Source organism: Ctenopharyngodon idella, chromosome 1 (genome assembly GCF_019924925.1).
Source record: "Ctenopharyngodon idella isolate HZGC_01 chromosome 1, HZGC01, whole genome shotgun sequence".
Lineage (NCBI taxonomy): Eukaryota > Metazoa > Chordata > Actinopteri > Cypriniformes > Xenocyprididae > Ctenopharyngodon > Ctenopharyngodon idella.
Genome location: NC_067220.1, coordinates 32,613,825 through 32,631,993, shown reverse-complemented (window position 1 = coordinate 32,631,993; position 18,169 = coordinate 32,613,825). Strand labels below are relative to the sequence as shown.

The window sequence follows — 18,169 nt, the reverse complement described above, 5'->3', positions numbered from 1 at the left end:
ACACAATTGAAGTTAAACATTTCAGGACTACAGATATTAAAAATCTGTGCAAGGGAAAAATTCAGATTTCTTGTAATCTCGCATTTTCTAGAGTATTATCTCCATTCAGATAATAGATAGTTTAAACATTCTTTGCACAACAACATTATACAGCAGCAAAACATAGCACATATAACAAAAATGTAAAATAAGGTACATGACATAAGGTGTGTGTGTGTGTGTGTGTGTACACACACACATATATATATATATATATATATATATACAGGTGCTGGTCATATAATTAGAATATCATCAAAAAGTTGATTTATTTCACTAATTCCATTCAAAAAGTGAAACTTGTATATTATATTCATTCATTACACACAGACTGATATATTTCAAATGTTTATTTCTTTTAATTTTGATGATTAGAACTGACAACTAAGGAAAATCCCAAATTCAGCATCTCAGAAAATTAGAATATTGTGAAAAGGTTCAATATTGAAGACACCTGGTGCCACACTCTAATCAGCTAATTAACCCAAAACACCTGCAAAGGCCTTTAAATGGTCTCTCAGTCTAGTTCTGTCACATCCACGCCTTCCCGGACTCCGTTTCCCAGAATCCTCCTGTTCCGCACTCCTGTTTGCACTTCCCTCATCAGTCTTCCCGCCATCTCCCCGGATTCCCAGCACCTGTTGTCCTCGTCAGCACTCCCTTTAAGTTGGACTCACTCCCTGCACTCCTTTGTCAGTTCTTACGTTGTTCCTAAGTGTGTATGGTTGTGTTACTTGCTCCTTGTTGATTAAATACCCGTATTATTGTGGATTTCCGTATTCGCCTCGTCTCTACACCACCTACACTGTAACAGAAGAACTGACCCAACCTTTGGAAGTCTACAACAATTATGGGATTATTCCTGGTTCCCGAGCCTCCCCAGCAAGCTTCAGCTGTGGATCGCCTGTGTGGATGCCGGCAGGACGGTCGCCCGCTGGAGAGGTATGTGGAGGAATTTACAGAGCTTGCTTATTTGGTGAACTGGCCAGATGCCCCGTTCAACGCTTGTTTTCTAGCGGGGCTGGACGAGAACATGATTCGTTTTATTGAACCAGCGTGTTTTTTTTCCCTAGTCGAGACAATTAATCTGATTCTCTTTCTGAATTGTTCTGATTTTGTAATTGAAGAGGTTCAAGAAAAGTCATGTATTCCTCGTCCAGTCCCCACAGAAAAACAGGCGGCCTGGCCAGTTCGCCAACCGCCGGTTTCCTCCGTCTACCCCTCCAGTGGGTGTTCTCCTGGTGTCCTGCCGGACCCAAACCCCAAGCCGGCAAAGAAAAGGAAGAAGGCCGCCAAGCAGCCCCAGTCTCCTGAGTTTTCTGCCTCCGTGCAGCCCCAGTCTCCTGAGTTTTCTGCCTCCGTGCAGCTCCAGACTCCTGAGTCTAATGCCTCAGTGCAGCCCCAGTCTCCTGAGTTTTCTGCCTCCGTGCAGCCCCAGTCTCCTGAGTTTTCTGCCTCCGTGCAGCCCCAGACTCCTGAGTCTAATGCCTCAGTGCAGCCCGAGTCTCCTGAGTTGCCTGTCACTGTGCAGCCCAAGATGCCAGTCCTGGACACGGAGGACTGGTTAATAGACTTTTGGGCTGAACCAGCTCCCAATCTCCTCGACCTTGTTTCAGCCTTCCATGTGCCAGCCCTCACCGAGCCCGCTCAAGGGTCCGCCGAATCTGCTCCAACCGCCGCCGCCGAGCCAGCCGCTCCAGCCGCCGCCGAATCTGCTCCAGCCGCCGCCGCCGAGCCAGCCGCTCCAGCCGCCGCCGCCGAGCCAGCCGCTCCAGCCGCCGCCGCCGAGCCAGCCGCTCCAGCCGCCGCCGCCGAGCCAGCCGCTCCAGCCGCCGCCGCCGAGCCAGCCGCTCCAGCCGCCGCCGCCGAGCCAGCCGCTCCAGCCGCCGCCGCCGCCGAGCCCGCTCCGACTCCAGCCGCCGCCGAGCCCACCCCAACCGCCGCTGAACCCACTCCAGTAACCCACGAGCCCTTTGAACCCCTGAGTCTCCCAAAATATTTTTTTGGGGGGGGAAGGGTATCTGTGGGTGGGAAAGATGGGGGTGGGCTAAGAGACCCTCCGTGGCCTGCCAAGGCTCCTGACCCTCCGTGGCCTGCCAAGGCTCCTGACCCGCCGTGGCCTGCCAAGGCTCCTGACCCGCCGTGGCCTGCCAAGGCTCCTGACCCGCCGTGGCCTGCCAAGGCTCCTGACCCTCCGTGGCCTGCCAAGGCTCCTGACCCTCCGTGGCCTGCCAAGGCTCCTGACCCTCCGTGGCCTGCCAAGGCTCCTGACCCGCCCTGGAGACCTCCGCACCCGCCTGCACCCCCCGCACCTGCCTGTAGGTCTCCAGGGTGCCCACCCCCCCCTCCCCGCTGTTTCATCTGAGGCATGAGGACACGCCTTCCGGGGAGGGGGAGGTAATGTCACATCCACGCCTTCCCGGACTCCGTTTCCCAGAATCCTCCTGTTCCGCACTCCTGTTTGCACTTCCCTCATCAGTTCCCAGCACCTGTTGTCCTCGTCAGCACTCCCTTTAAGTTGGACTCACTCCCTGCACTCCTTTGTCAGTTCTTACGTTGTTCCTAAGTGTGTATGGTTGTGTTACTTGCTCCTTGTTGATTAAATACCCGTATTATTGTGGATTTCCGTATTCGCCTCGTCTCTACACCACCTACACTGTAACAAGTTCTGTAGGCTGCACAATCATGGGGAAGACTGCTGACTTGACAGTTGTCCAAAAGACAACCATTGACACCTTGCACAAGGAGGGCAAGACACAAAAAGGTCATTGCAAAAGAGGCTGGCTGTTCACAGAGGTCTGAGTCCAAGCACATTAATAGAGAGGCGAAGGGAAGGAAAAGATGTGGTAGAAAAAAGTGTACAAGCAATAGGGATAACCGCACCCTGGAGAGGATTGTGAAACAAAACCCATTCAAAAATGTGGGGGAGATTCACAAAGAGTGGACTGCAGCTGGAGTCAGTGCTTCAAGAGCCACTACACACAGACGTATGCAAGACATGGGTTTCAGCTGTCGCATTCCTTGTGTCAAGCCACTCTTGAACAACAGACAGCGTCAGAAGCGTCTTGCCTGGGCTAAAGACAAAAAGGACTGGACTGCTGCTGAGTGGTCCAAAGTTATGTTCTCTGATGAAAGTAAATTTTGCATTTCCTTTGGAAATCAGGGTCCCAGAGTCTGGAGGAAGAGAGGAGAGGCACACAATTCACGTTGCTTGAGGTCCAGTGTAAAGTTTCCACAGTCAGCGATGGTTTGGGGTGCCATGTCATTTGGTGCTGGTGTTGGTCCACTGTGTTTTCTGAGGTCCAAGGTCAACGCAGCCGTATACCAGGAAGTTTTAGAGCACTTCATGCTTCCTGCTGCTGACCAACTTTATGGAGATGCAGACTTCATTTTCCAACAGGACTTGGCACCTGCACACAGTGCCAAAGCTACCAGTACCTGGTTTAAGGACCATGGTATCCCTGTTCTTAATTGGCCAGCAAAGTCGCCTGACCTTAACCCCATAGAAAATCTATGGGGTATTGTGAAGAGGAAGATGCGATATGCCAGACCCAACAATGCAGAAGAGCTGAAGGCCACTATCAGAGCAACCTGGGCTCTTATAACACTTGAGCAGTGCCACAGACTGATCGACTCCATGCCACGCCGCATTGCTGCAGTAATTCAGGCAAAAGGAGCCCCAACTAAGTATTGAGTGCTGTACATGCTCATACTTTTCATGTTCATACTTTTCAGTTGGCCAAGATTTCTAAAAATCCTTTCTTTGTATTGGTCTTAAGTAATATTCTAATTTTCTGAGATACTGAATTTGGGATTTTCCTTAGTTGTCAGTTATAATCATCAAAATTAAAAGAAATAAACATTTGAAATATATCAGTCTGTGTGTAATGAATGAATATAATATAAAAGTTTCACTTTTTGAATGGAATTAGTGAAATAAATCAACTTTTTGATGATATTCTAATTATATGACCAGCACCTGTATGTATGTATGTATGTATGTATATATATATATATATATATAGACAAACAGTGGATAAAGGATCTCATGCATATTTCTCATACAAAAAAAGTAGAAGATCTACAATGGTAACACTTTACAATAAGGTCTCGCTTGTTAACTTTAGTTTATGCATTAACTAACATTGAACTAACATGAGCAATACATTTGTTACAGTATTTATTCATCTTTGTTAATGTTAGTTAATAAAAAAAATACAGTTGTTCATTGTTCATGTTAGTTCATGCATTAACTAATGATAACAAATACAACTTTTGATTTAAAAAAATTATTAGTAAATACTGAAATTAACATTAACTAAGATTAATAAAAGCTGTAGAAGTATTGTTCATTTTAGTTCATGTTAACTAACAAAAAAAAACACATTCATCAAACATTTCATTTTATTAAACTTTAATGTCACATTTACCAGAATGTACAGTGTAAACATGTGCTTTAGTTCTATTTATAAATAACTTTGAACACTTAACTTTAAAAATAAACTATAAATCATGAGATTTTATATACCTTCTGTAATTAAGTTCTTCTGTAGCAACCGTTTTCATGGGGATCACATCAGAAGATCAAAATAAGAATTTGCTTAATGTTTTAATTAAAACACTAAGCACTTGGATTAAGGTCTATCTCACTTTGGTATCTTGCCAGCTAGTCATATTCATGTTTTAACTTTTTTAATGCTTTTTCATAGGCCTCGTCCTCAAGTTTAGCCCTCAGAGCTTCTATCTCTCTCTGTCTCTGCTCCTCTTTCTCCTTCAGGATACGTTGTTTCTCTTTCTCAATCGCTCTCTCTGCCCTTTCAAGCATCTCACTGGTATAATGCTGCCCACCGTTTCCAGTGACCATTTTATCAATCTGGTCGAGCAACTGAATGACCTGTTCAGGATTTTGTTTTTGATTGTTGAACATGTGGTATCGTCCACTGCACTTTTTGATGAAACTGAGCAGTTTTGGGCTGTCCCGCACAAAAGTGTGAATGTTCTTGTCCTCTAGCCGATCTCCATGAGTGAACAGTGCCATGGTGTATGTGGAGGCTTCCTCACCAAAAACTGCTTGAATGATTTTAACAGCTTCTTCCTCTTCATCCGTGAACCTGCCCAGCTGAATCACAACTAAGAAGACATGTGGACCAGGAGCAGAGAGTGGAATACAGAGTTTAATTCTGTTGATCACTTCATCTTTAGTCAGGCTGGTGTCAAACAGACCCGGAGAGTCAATGACAGATATGTTTCTGCCTTTTATTATTGCATTAAACTTTTCACACTGTCCAGTGACAGAGGAGGATGATATCTCAGATTTAAAAAGCTTTTGTCCCAGGATAGTGTTGCCTGTTGCACTTTTCCCCACCCCCGTTTTTCCAACCAGAAGAATCCGGAGTGGATCACCTGTCTGATGCACTGTACAATACATTAACAAGAATGATAGTAAATATAAGTAATATATTTAAATTTACAAACATTTATTTAAATACACGTATATTTAGCGATTTAATACCCTACTATTCATCATCCGTACAGAGCTTAATTTGTAATATGTTTATGTATATCAAAAAGAAATATTACCTTACCTATATCATCAAAATCCTTTTTTTGTTGCTTGAAAATCTAGAAGTGATTTATATACATTTTATGACATTTGGCCACTTGTAATACATGTTAAAAAGGTAATGTTAAAGGTAGCATACCTGAATCCCTATTGCAATAGCTGCAACAATTATAGAAACCACTAGTAGTATTGTGGAGAAAGATAAGATCCAAGACTTTGAGGAGGTCGTTGTTGATGGTCCAGGAGCAATTTCCTGCACAGCTATTAAAAAAAGTCATGAAAAAAAAAAACTGTTGTTCGTATTATACATTCAAAATATGAAAATGAATAAAGTAGAATATGAAATGTTTGTATCATTGTATAATAATCGTGAACAAGTCTATTGTATGTAATAAGTTGAAATCTAAATACACTTTACACTTTGCTACTGCTTTAAATCAAGCTTTATCTATCTATATCAACCCTAAACGGATGCTGTCTCTATCTCTTTCAAAATCACGCGGAACACTCGATTGTCATTAAACAACTAGCCTACTTTAGATTTCTTTTTTCAATGTAAATATTACGTTAATATAAACGTTTCTCTTTAATGGAGGCAAAAGTTAAGTTGCAACTACTTCTAAATGAAGAGCACATCGTGCAAGTATAGATGTAAACTGGGTTTCGTTTTTCTTTCCTGTCAAAAGGACAGTTTCGTTTACTCTTAATACAACTTGCTAGTCTTGCTTCACCGGAAGGGTTATCTGGTGTAGACTACCATCTACAGGAGACAAGATGCCACTACAAGATCAGTCAAGCAGCTGGGTGGAGCTTGAAGGTCCACTCACAGCACCCTAAAATAAAAGGGGTGGGTTTATAGTATAAAAATATGAAACTTTAAGACAGTTTTTGTGTTTGAAACCGACATACAAAACCACAACATAAAACCTTATAATTTGTGAGACTTTTTATCCCCGTTCTGCAGTGCCCTTCAAAATGGTGTAAAAATGGCATGAATTACTGTTTTACTCCAGCCTTATATGAATTCTAAAAACATAAAAATTAGCCTTGGCTGGAAATGACACTGATGTTTCTTTGGTAGAAGAGACAACAAGACACTATAACTTTTGGAGAAAAGATTACTAAGGGCAAAACTGTGGTGGAAATAATGCCACAAATCTAGAGCAGTGTTTTAAAAACATTATAACAAAAATTATATTCTCAAAATAAATATTGAAATATTAACTTCATTCTTGGGCTGATCATCAACGTATAATGGATTTTCTTAGATTGAATGTCTGGGTCCTCTGGAAGTGGAACAAAAGTAAAACAATAAAATCCGTACATAAAAATGCATTTGAAAAGCAGAAAAAAATGATAAGTCCAAAATAAATGATGATCCGAAATAAATTTATTTTTGCAAGAAAATAACTTTAAAAAATGTTTTAATACAGATAAAATTTAACTACACTTTTTTTGTGTGAAAAAAAAAACTGTTTTTATTTAACTAGTCTATCTTTCAACATTTTACATAATACATTAGCTAGGTTTTTCTGTAGCCTATATTGAACGGACCCAACTAATTAAAATGACAACAACGCCTAAGAACGGACTGCGGTACTCCTACTTTGCCATAATCTTCAATTTAAAGTGCATCTGGGGCGACGTTGTTTATTTGTATTTCTCAAAGTAACTTTTGTAGATCAGTGAAAACTGGCACACGTACAGCCGTAACGCTGTGTGTCGCTGCTGAGCTCGACTTCGGCTTTATCTCGACTTAAAGGAGACGCAACAAAGAGCAACCGTAGTGGGCCCTGCTAACAGCGTGGCTTACTATAGCTTTAAGAACTTAAAATAGGGTCTGGGTCTTTAAAATGAATTTTGCACAGTTATTATAGAGATGATATACTAAATTTTCGACATATACTACTTACATTTTTGCACTAAATTTGCTAAGAGACGTAAGAGCGTCCAGTGAAATATGTTTGACAATCGGATCAGGGCCGTTAGCAATCCAACATTTTTCATATTTTATGCCTCCTGTTTATTTCAAGCTATGTTTCAATTTGTTGAGAATTACTGAGGCGTCCAGAAGTAAGAAAAAACAACTTTAGCGGTGATGGAGCCGCAGCTCTCGAACAACAAAGAGGAGGTGGAGAGTGAGACGGCCATGGAGAAATCCGCGGGGCAGAGTACCGCATCAAGCCCGTGCAGGGCATTCAGAGGACGTGGGGACGGGTGCTTGAAGACCGAAGTGACCTGCCCACCCGAAACAAACGGAGCTGCGACGAGCGTGGCGGGTTCCGGACGGGTTTTACGGGACAGGTCAACACGAACGATTCCCGTGTGGAGGCAGATTGATATAAGGGAGGACCGGGATGAAGTATCACGCGATGCAGCGGCGAATCGCCGAAGGAAAGCGAAATGCCCGCGGCGCAGGAAGAGCGCAGCAGCCGCTGCGGGTTCATCGGATGCGGGCAAAGAGAGCGGCGGCGACTGCGACCTGCCGGATGAGTACGTGCGACTTTTCAGTCTGTAATATACATGACATGCTTTAGGGAAAAATAACAAGGCCCCGCTTGTGCAGATCCTAATAGTAATGCATGGCATTTCTTTGCTCCTTTCACACGTTTAGGCGTAATGCTGACAGACTGCAGTGTTTACATTTGCACTAGTGAAAGTAGCTGTGTTTCTGAGAGAGTAGTTGGGCAAAATAAATCACGCACTGGAAGGAGAATCTGAAAGATGAGACATAATAAATAAAACCGCCTGTTTCTCCGTCTTATGACAGGTTTGAAGAAAACAAGGATGCGCTGGTTAATCGAGGTACTTTAAATGACATTTATTTTGTTTATGAACACCTAAAGGAGGCTGTATATGGTCAGCCGGTGTATGATTATTCTACAAGTAATTCAAAAGTGACTAGTGTCTCTTAATATATTCAGTAGAATTGTTAAATGTGAATTGTAATTGTAACATATTTATTAAATGTAATTGTTATTGTTAACAAATTACTGTTTGTTTGTTTTTTGTTTGTTTTTGTTTTTTTGCCATTAAATTCTATAGAGATCTGTCACTCAGACATAAAAAATTGACTTTCGACTAGTTTGTGTTCTGGTTTGCAAGTTTGTTTTTAGGTTCCATTACTGGTTACAATAACTTTTAAGTTGTAACCATTGACTAGTTAGAATGGCTGTTGTATAGTTAAAATAAAAGACTAGTAAGATTAAACGTTACTTGTTATAATTGGAACACAAACTAGTGTCTAATAAATAGATAATTTAAGTACAGACTAGTGTCTATTCAATTAGTAAACTGGAATAGATACCAGCAACCATTGGAATACCAACTAGTAGGATTTGAATAGTTATCAGAATATCTGGTAACTACAGTAAGGTTCAATTTGATAACATTAGTAACTACAATAGTTAACATGAACTAACAATGAAAAAATACTTCTAAAGCATTTATTAATCTTAGTTAATTTAAACATTTATTAATAAATTGCTGAAACCAAAAGTTGTATCTGTTAATATTATATCATGGACCTGAGCTAATACGAACTGACAGTGAGCAGTTGTATACTGTTGTTAACAAAGATTAATAAATTCTGTAATAAATGTACTGCTCATTGTTAGTTAATGTTAGTTTATACGTTAACTAATGAGAACCTATTACCAAATATCTACATTGCATATTGCCATAGAATTGATTGGCAAAAATCTGCAATATGTAACCAGTCAGACCTTGTCATTATTGGGATAGTGACTAACGGCAAATGAATACATGCTAGTACATAATGAATATCTATTAGTGACTAATTGAATGGATACTAATCACTAGTATATTCCAACATACTAGTAATTAAAAAAGAACAAATAATGAAAAAATAGATACTAGTTAGTTTTAAGGAAGAAAACAGCTTGCCTTAGGATGTGATCTGATTCTGTGACTATGTTCTCTTCCAGCGGCCCGCGGCAGACGGGTGCAGGTGCGCTCAGGGGCCCGCACCTGCCGGGGCTCGCCTGGGACTGTGTTTAAAATTGAGCCAGAAATGGACATTGAATATGGTACGCTGCTGAGCTTTTAAATGTAGTAGACTGAACATAGGTCCACTACAAATGCTTTACTGACTATAAATACTGACCACAATACGTATATATCAATAACTATAATGGTTGCACATTTTGCTTTCAGTGGAGGCCAATAAAGCAGTTGAAAAGACAGGAACAAGGTGATTGATTGCACATTTATTATGAGAACACATGGACACTTTCTCATGAAAGACCCCATGAAATCAAAGTTTTGTGGCTTTTATATGCATTTAAAATGTGAAAAAATTCACCCAAAATATCTTGCATTACCAAATACATCGAAATTCTTGTCCTCCGACTAGCAAAAGCCAGTAGCACATCACGATTCACAGCTGGCAATTTGTTAAAAAACAAAAACTGCTCGTCAAGCCATTTTGTGGGGTCTTTGAGGACACTGATGGCTGCTACTGTTTTGGTGTTGGTATAACAAGCCCTATGTTTGTTACTGCCATATTTTAGTGTGGAGAAAAAGGAAGAGGAGAGCATGGATGATGAAGACGTTGTGGAAGAGGAAGAGTGTCCATTTGTGGATGATCCAAAAGATGAAAACTACCTACCCCATTCACAAAGGTAATGTTGTACCTTGTATGTACCTTGATTGTAGTCATCTGGATCTGACACTAATATCAACTTTGAGGCTTGAAAATTGTTGTCATCATAACCATATGAATTATGTTGACTCATCAGAGTTTCCACTATCATGGAAAACCTGTAAATATCAGGGAAAAAATAAAATCGTGATTTCCACAATTGGTAAAGACAATTTCTAAAGTCAGTATCAATGTTTCTAGTCATGCTCAGTTTAAAAACAAATAAAAAAGTCTCTAAAATGTGTATATATAAGAAAATTAAACTTTTAAAAATCCTTATCCAGTAATAACAAACAACTGGAAAATGCAAATCCATTGATCAAAGGTGTAAAAAGGTTAAGAAACACTGATTTACAGTGTGAGCCAAATAAGATATTTCAGTCACGCATTAGATTATGTAGGCAACTGATTATGGCTTGATGCTCATTGTTCAACAGTGATGAAGAGGACGTCATCAGCAGCAGCAGCGATGAAGACGTCCCTTTTAGAGATGACCTGAATGACCAGAGCTATGATCCTAAGTATGTGCATGTGTGGCAATCAAATTAACTAATCAATCAACGTGTGTTTTTTAGGGCTGGGACAATACATCAAATCTCGATTCGTGAGACAAAGAATCTGGAGTGATTCTGATCTTTTCCAATGTATCGCGATTCTCTCTCGAATCGATTCTGAGCTTAGTTTTTAAACAGTTTTTGCTTTCAGTTCCTTTACACACCACTTAATCCTAAAATAATCATTCATAAAGTTTGAAAAGGTTGAAGCGAATTACAAATCGTGTGTCATAAAAGCATTCTGAGCCGAGGTGCAAGTATATTTAACCACTTACATGACTCAGCCGAATGCACGAGCGCGGTCCAGCAGTCTTCTTCATGAGAATTTGTGTGTGATTAAAACTAGACTATAGAGTGCCATCTCCTGTTAAAACTAAGCTCAGAATCGATTCAAGAGAGAAAATATCAGGATCGATCCAGATTCATTGTATCGATCGAGAATCAATGTATTGTCCCAGCCTCAGTGTTTTTGTGTCTTCTGTATGATGAAGGTCTCGTCTCTTATGCTCTCTCCATTTCTGTCCTGTTGTGTAGAGATTTTCCTAAGTCAAGGCGCAGACCCCCTACCAGACAGATGGAGAAGAAAGACAAAGCTGCAGGACAAGAGACAGCAACAGAGCAAGAGACAGAGATAAAAACTGAGGGAGGGGAGAGCACAGATGTGCAGACCGGTGCTGAAGTTGAGGAAGGTGCTGAGCCGCCCAGGAAGTGAGTCAGTAACATTGTTTTATATGTTTGTGATGGAAAGCACTTCATGACACTTCTGTAGCAAACTGTTAACTCAGTAGGTTCACAGTCTCACTCACATGTTCTCACTTATGGTGCGTTCACACCAGACGCGAATGAAGCGTTAAGCGCGAGTGATTTACATGTTAAGTCAATGCAAAGACACGAATAGACATCCTGCGGCACGAATGAGGCGGCGCAAATAGAGCGCTTCGGGCATTTGACGCGCGTAACGCGTGATTAAATCTGAACTTTGGCGAAAATTCGCGCCGCGTTAACCAGTCAGAAGCTTGCTCTAGTAGTGACGTGATTACGACATAGTGAGAGGAGGCAGAAATCTGAGACAACAATGGAGGACAAAATCATCGTCGCTGTATGATACATCTTCATACTTTTATAGAAACAGGAATAAAAAGGATTTTGCTTGGAAGACAGTGAGTGAGGAGGTCGGGCAATCTGGTAAGTAGTAAAAAACGCTCTTTACTCAATTTGAGCTATATATATATATATATATATATATATATATATATATATATACATACATAATGAGACTACAAGCTAGCTAAAGCCGGCAAATTGAGCTTATTCGCCGTATTTTACAACTACTTTCCCGCTGACGAGTTGATGTGTTTATTCAGAGGAAGTGCGAATAGCACGATTTATTCGCGCAAGTCGCGTCTGGTGTGAACGCCCCATTAGACTGTTATGTGTGTGAAATGCAAATATTAACCTTCAGACCGTCTTGGTTTTTTGTCTTAGAAGAGGGCGGAGAAGGAAAGATGATAAAAGTCCTCGTCTTCCTAAGAGAAGGTAACAAAGCATCTCACATTGAATGCTGAAAACAGCCCTAAAGCAGGAGTAGAGCAGTAACCATCTCCATTTTTAATTAGAATACAGATTGGCAAGAATGTATATGGTTACATTTTATTTTGATAGTCCACTTTAGACATTCCACTAACTATAGGTAACTTTGCAACTACATGTCAACTAACTCTCATTAGAGAAATAGTAGACTGTTAGGGTTAGGGTTAGTAGAATAAGTTGACATGTAGTAACTTACAGTTAGAAGAATGTCTGTTGTGGGAGCATCAAAATAAAGTGCAGATATTAAAAAGACAGTCTATTAATACTTTAAAGACTGGTGCTTGACAAGCAAAATTACTTATAGTCAGTAGAATGTCTGAAGAGGACCATTGAAATAAAGTGTTGCTATATAAATATATATATTATTAATTGTTGTAGTGTCTGCTGGGGTCCGTTCTTCGTACGTCGTTTACTCAGTTAGCTGGATTTGATTGATGACTATTTGGCATGATCTTGGATTGTTCGGTTCTTCAGCGCTCATCCTGGACTTGCTATCAGAGCAACAGGTCCGTAATCCTAAACCTGCTCGTGAGCAGGCTTATTTCATGTAAATAGGATTAGATTGCATCTTATTAAGTGGAGGTGATGCTTAAAGTCTGTCCTAGCCACTGCTACTTTCTTAAAAGAGTACCCTAATGTGAACCAGGGACAATAATAATGATTTAAAAACAAATTAGCAAATAATATTATAATGTTGTGTAGTCTATCATAATATAGACACAACCAGTTTTACTCGTTGAGAGACTTATTCGTGAGGGAATAATTACCTAATCATTTTATTGGAGTCTTACACACATGACGTAGGCTACAGTTCGTCTATCTGTGCGTGCATTAATTTGAATCGCGACAGCTATTATGGGAGTGGCTTGATGCAGCGCAGGAGATGCAGATAACTTGATTTTGACCCTTAGGAAACTTTAATTAATGCTGTCACATAACAAATCTGCTTCAAATGTAAAATTAAATGAATTGCTAATTACAACATTGAAATAAAAATGTAAAACATGTAGACTACAAATAGAAAAGCGTGAATATAGCCTAAATGATTGGGAATCATGTTTAAATACAGTGCACATTTCATTTATCCATTATAACTTTGCTGTTTTGGTTGCTTGGCTGTTTTCTTATGAAAGGTCCAGAAATTTGTCAAGTTTTTCGTCAGGTGTCTTTTTTTAATTATATAATGTCACTACGTTGCTGTCTTAATGCCAGCCAATCACTGCATTGCTGATTATGGTTTCGAGTATTGATACATCTACCCTTTTCGGGGAACACAAGAATACACAGTAATCACAGATAATTTAATCCAGATATTTTCATCCAATCCGCAAATTCGTTTGAAGAACCAAATTAGCCAGAGTTCAGTTATCACGATTAGAAGATCTGGCATCTGTCAAATAATCTCAGATGCATTAAGCGAGGTACGAAGAATGGACCCCTGGTTGGAAAGTGTTAGCAAAGCTATTGTAAATAAAGTCTGGATTAAATTTCCATAAGTAAGTAATATCTTTTTTATAAAGAAAAAAAAAAGAAGTCATAGAAATTATAAAAATATAATTACTAAAATATAACAGATCATAGAAGTAATAGAAATGTTTATAGTCAATATAAGTTTTTTTCTAGGTATTTTAAGTTCTAAAGAAATGCTGTATTTGAGTGTGAAAAACATTGTAGAGTCACAAGCCAATAGAAAAATCTTGGAAAAATGAAAATTAATTTGTCACAATGTGTGGTAATCCTGATTATGGCTATAGCTTCTAAAGAATGTAATACCTGTATATATTTCAGATTTTATATCTATTCATTTTCTGTACAATTAAGTGTATTACAGTAAACACATTGTCCGTTCTCCGTTTTTATCTGTGGTAATTGACAGCATGCCACAATTCACTTTGTATTTACTTTGAAACCTGAAGATTCTGGTAAAAAAAAAAATTAATAATTCCTTTCCTACATTAACAGAAGATCATTTGTTCTTCTACACAGGAAAAAGCCTCCGGTCCAGTATGTGCGTTGTGAAATGGAAGGATGCGGTACAGTGCTGGCCCACCCGCGCTATTTACAGGTACAAACACTAACTAGCGCTTCCCTCACTGACTGACACCTTACACAGAAATTAGACTTGAAACCCTTCTGTTGTCTTTCTCTCCTGCAGCATCATATTAAATACCAACACCTGATGAAGAAGAAATACGTCTGCCCTCACCCTTCATGCGGAAGACTCTTCCGGCTGCAGAAACAACTGCTGCGCCATGCCAAGCACCACACAGGTAAAACAGACACGTCTAAATACTTAAAATGAAGTGTCTTTGGTTAGGTGGCTTTTTTTAAAGTGCAGCCTGTGTTGCAGATCAGAGAGACTATATTTGTGAGTTCTGTGCTCGCGCCTTCAAGAGCTCTCACAACCTCGCTGTGCATCGAATGATACACACTGGAGAGAAGCCACTACAGTAAGTCATATCTCTCTGTAGCCTTGATTCCCACTCTGACTGATAAATTTATATACATTTAATTATATTCTATATAAAATAATAGACACTGTTGCTTTGTATAAAAACACATTTCCCGTTATGAATTATGATACCGCTTTGCTCGTTGGTCCATTGGGTCGGATTGCTTTCTCACCTCAACCGAATCACTCCAGAGTTTTTCATTTAGGCAGAGACCACCTCGTTCAGGCGATCTTTGGGTTCAAATTAGTTTAGAATCTAACCTTATTTGTAAAGCATTTATAAACCTGTTGTCAATAAAGGAGAGGCTTTAAGGACTTCCTGCAGTTTTACGCCTAAAAAAAAAAAAGCTTGATGGTTTAATTTTTGACAAGAAAGAAATTAAGACATAAATATTAGAATTGTCATTTTACAGATGTACAGTAAAATTACATTAATATTCATGTCAGGATCATATTTGTTTGAGTAAAATAGCTTTTTTGCCATTATAATAGTTCTTATTTTGTTTAATAATTTAATTTAATAATTCTAACAATCATAATAAAATTGTCATATTGATAATTATTATATAATTATATTATAATCACCAAGTCTTTGGCCAAATTGTGCAGCCCTACAAAAAACTTTTTTAAAAAGCTCTTTTATAAAAAATTGTTTGCTAATTTTATCTGAAAAAAATTTATCGCAATTAGATTTTTCTCAAATTGTGAAGCCCTATATATATATATATATATATATATATATATATATATATATATATATATATATATTATAGGGCTTCACAATTTGAGAAAAATCAAATTGCGATAAAATTTTTTCAGATAAAATTATATATATATATATATTATATTATAATGGCTTATAATTTTTTTATATTAAAAGTGAAGTATATAATTTCTGTGCCTCTACACTGTAAAAATTGTGTGAAATTTTTTAGTACATTTTACAAGAAAATACTATTTAATTTTTTTCAAAATTTCACATTTAATTCAGTTTGTTTCTTGGTAATTGTAAAATTTACTAGCAATTTCTGAGTGAAAATTGTATCTACTCCAAATGTTTTTCAGTGTAGTAACACAGAATGACTTTTTCAGACAGATTTCTTGAACTTTCTATGTCTTACATTGGTAGGACAAACAGAAATCATCCTCAAAGTAACACCATCGGTTGAGTCAACATTGCTCTATTAAGATGTTTAACAACAAAGAAGAGCAATGTTTTCACAGTGTCACTGTTTATACTTCACGGGAAACGTACCAGTGCCTAATCATTCTCTCAGCATATTAAGCAGAAAAGTAGTTCAGTCTGGACCACTTAAGTCAAAAAATTACCAGAGACAAACTTTTTAGCCAATTTTTTATTGGCATATTTTGCTGAAGTTACATTTGGCAGTATGGCTCTGTTCTAAATTCCCCATCCTTTTCATGAGCTCCATGAAATCTAAGACCGGGAACAGCAGCAGCTTCTGGGGACAACCTCCCATTTTTTAACTGGGCGAGCAGCACAAAATCCCCCTATTAAGAACAGAGCATGCATCAATGACAACAGAATGACACTGATTAAGTTAAACACAAGTTTAAGGAGGAGCTGGGGGAGGAGGTGGGTTGCAAGCAGCGTGCAGTGGAAGCAGCCAAGCAAGCAGAGAGACGGAAGCTGCGTTTAAGTATTTCGCCTTATTTGAGAGTTGCCAATTAAGTCCATAGAAATCAGATCAGCTGATATGGGTGGGGTTGGAATTTGCGAATCAGCTGATAGTGGAGCTTGACTACGAGGCCTGCCTGAACTAACGCAGAATGCTTGATTTTTTTTTTTTTTTTTGCTTTGTTTTTTTTTAAATGGAAAAACTACACTTCACTTTTAAGTTCTAAGTTCTTTATTATAGTCAATAGAATAAATGTAAAAATTATTTGCTCTCTTCTATCTCGCAAATATTTAAAAAATCTTTTCGGCAGTATATCTCTACCTCTCATCTCCTTTCTAGGTGTGAAATCTGTGGTTTCACTTGCCGTCAGAAGGCCTCCCTCAACTGGCACATGAAGAAGCACGATGCAGATGCCACGTACCAGTTCTCCTGCAGCATCTGTGGCAAGAAGTTCGAAAAGAAGGACAGTGTGGTGGCTCACAAAGCCAAGAGCCATCCCGAGGTGCTCATTGCCGAGGCCTTGGCCGCCAATGCTGGAACCCTCATCACCACTCCTGCCGGAGTCACTACTCTGCTGGAGACCTCCACGGGCTCTATGCAGACAGAGCAGGTGGTCCCTGAGACCCAGGGGAGCTCTACGTTGCCAGCGGGTCAGGGGGCCCCGGTGACGCACGTGGATCCAGTGATGGTTGTTTCTCAGGATCACCCGTTGCACTCCATGCAGGTTCCGGTGACCCTGGCCTTGTCGTCAACAGAGGAGGAGAATAACGCTCCCTCACAGCAGACCTCCGCTCACTCTCTGCAGATGCCACTGCAGTTCGTCTCTACGTCCGTCTCGCAGCAGCAACACCACCAAATTCAGCAGCTTCCTCTCCAGCCCTCCGCTACCAGTGTCTCCCAGCAGGCCGCTTTGGTCCACCAGATGCCCGTGCAGTCCTACAGTCCCCAGTCCCAGATTGTCCAGATGACCTTCAGAGCTCTTCCTCAGCAGCAGCTCCCAATGGTTTCTGTTGCACAGCAGCTGCCTCTTCAGACCACCCAGCCACATCAAAACCAGACCCTCCCTAGGCTCCCAAGCCACAACCCAGCTCCCAATACTCCCCTCCTTTCCCAAACCCTGCACGAGGCGCCCTCTGACTGCCGGAGCGGTTTGGGATTCGGGAGTAATCCTGCCTCCTCTTCATCTACGTCTCCCCAGTCTTCCACTACTCCTTCTGAGACGAGACAGGTGGTCTGGGATGGAGATGGGACTAATGAGAATGGAAATGGGGGTGGGGTTTGGGAGGCGGGTGGGCAGGGGGAGGAGCAAAACATGACGGACAGTTCAGACGGCCAGATGCAGCGTGTTCTGATCTAGTGAAGGAAGCTGGTGTAACATGGAGGAAAGTGATATGACTGTTATTTGTCACCCTCATACATGCCCTGAAGTTAAATATATAGAATCATAAATATATTGTATGTAATCGCATTAACTTTTGGTAGCTTTGTAGAAATGTCTGTACCAGGGAGACTGTGTTTGAGTTGTTGTCATTGTTCATTTTGTATATAAACAGTTATAGTTCCCTCCAACAACCACATCTGTTTTGTGTGTATATGTGTGTGTTGTTTTGTGGCTGTAGAGGCTTTCGCAGACCTCATTTCATGGTTGTCTGTGCGAGTAAAGCCATT

At 40.1% G+C, this 18,169-nt stretch overlaps 2 protein-coding genes across 5 annotated transcripts; one reads left to right on the top strand and one right to left on the bottom strand.

The window, feature by feature from the left end:
• Positions 1-4,436: 4,436 nt before the first annotated feature.
• On the bottom strand, positions 4,437-6,359 carry LOC127521133 (GTPase IMAP family member 7-like). Its single transcript, XM_051910121.1, has 4 exons — positions 6,220-6,359; positions 5,742-5,863; positions 5,625-5,661; positions 4,437-5,454 (listed from the first exon to the last, which is right to left on the bottom strand). Exons 1-4 carry the CDS (start codon positions 6,236-6,238, stop codon positions 4,706-4,708), a joined length of 927 nt encoding a protein of 308 aa, XP_051766081.1. The 5' UTR covers positions 6,239-6,359; the 3' UTR covers positions 4,437-4,705.
• A 980-nt stretch (positions 6,360-7,339) lies between these two features.
• zfp91 (ZFP91 zinc finger protein, atypical E3 ubiquitin ligase) lies at positions 7,340-18,078 on the top strand. Of its 4 annotated transcripts, none has more exons than XM_051909573.1 (12): positions 7,340-8,095; positions 8,373-8,407; positions 9,550-9,651; positions 9,779-9,815; positions 10,135-10,245; positions 10,703-10,786; positions 11,354-11,527; positions 12,308-12,355; positions 14,396-14,474; positions 14,565-14,679; positions 14,760-14,859; positions 16,841-18,078. In XM_051909573.1, the coding sequence occupies exons 1-12, from the start codon at positions 7,701-7,703 to the stop codon at positions 17,856-17,858; spliced, it is 2,298 nt and encodes a 765-aa protein (XP_051765533.1). In that variant the 5' UTR covers positions 7,340-7,700; the 3' UTR covers positions 17,859-18,078. The 4 variants fall into 4 exon arrangements, with proteins under 4 accessions (XP_051765533.1, XP_051765451.1, XP_051765617.1 ...); XM_051909491.1 differs by having other exon boundaries at positions 12,305-12,355; XM_051909741.1 differs by lacking the exon at positions 8,373-8,407 and having other exon boundaries at positions 7,886-8,095; positions 12,305-12,355.
• Positions 18,079-18,169: the final 91 nt, after the last annotated feature.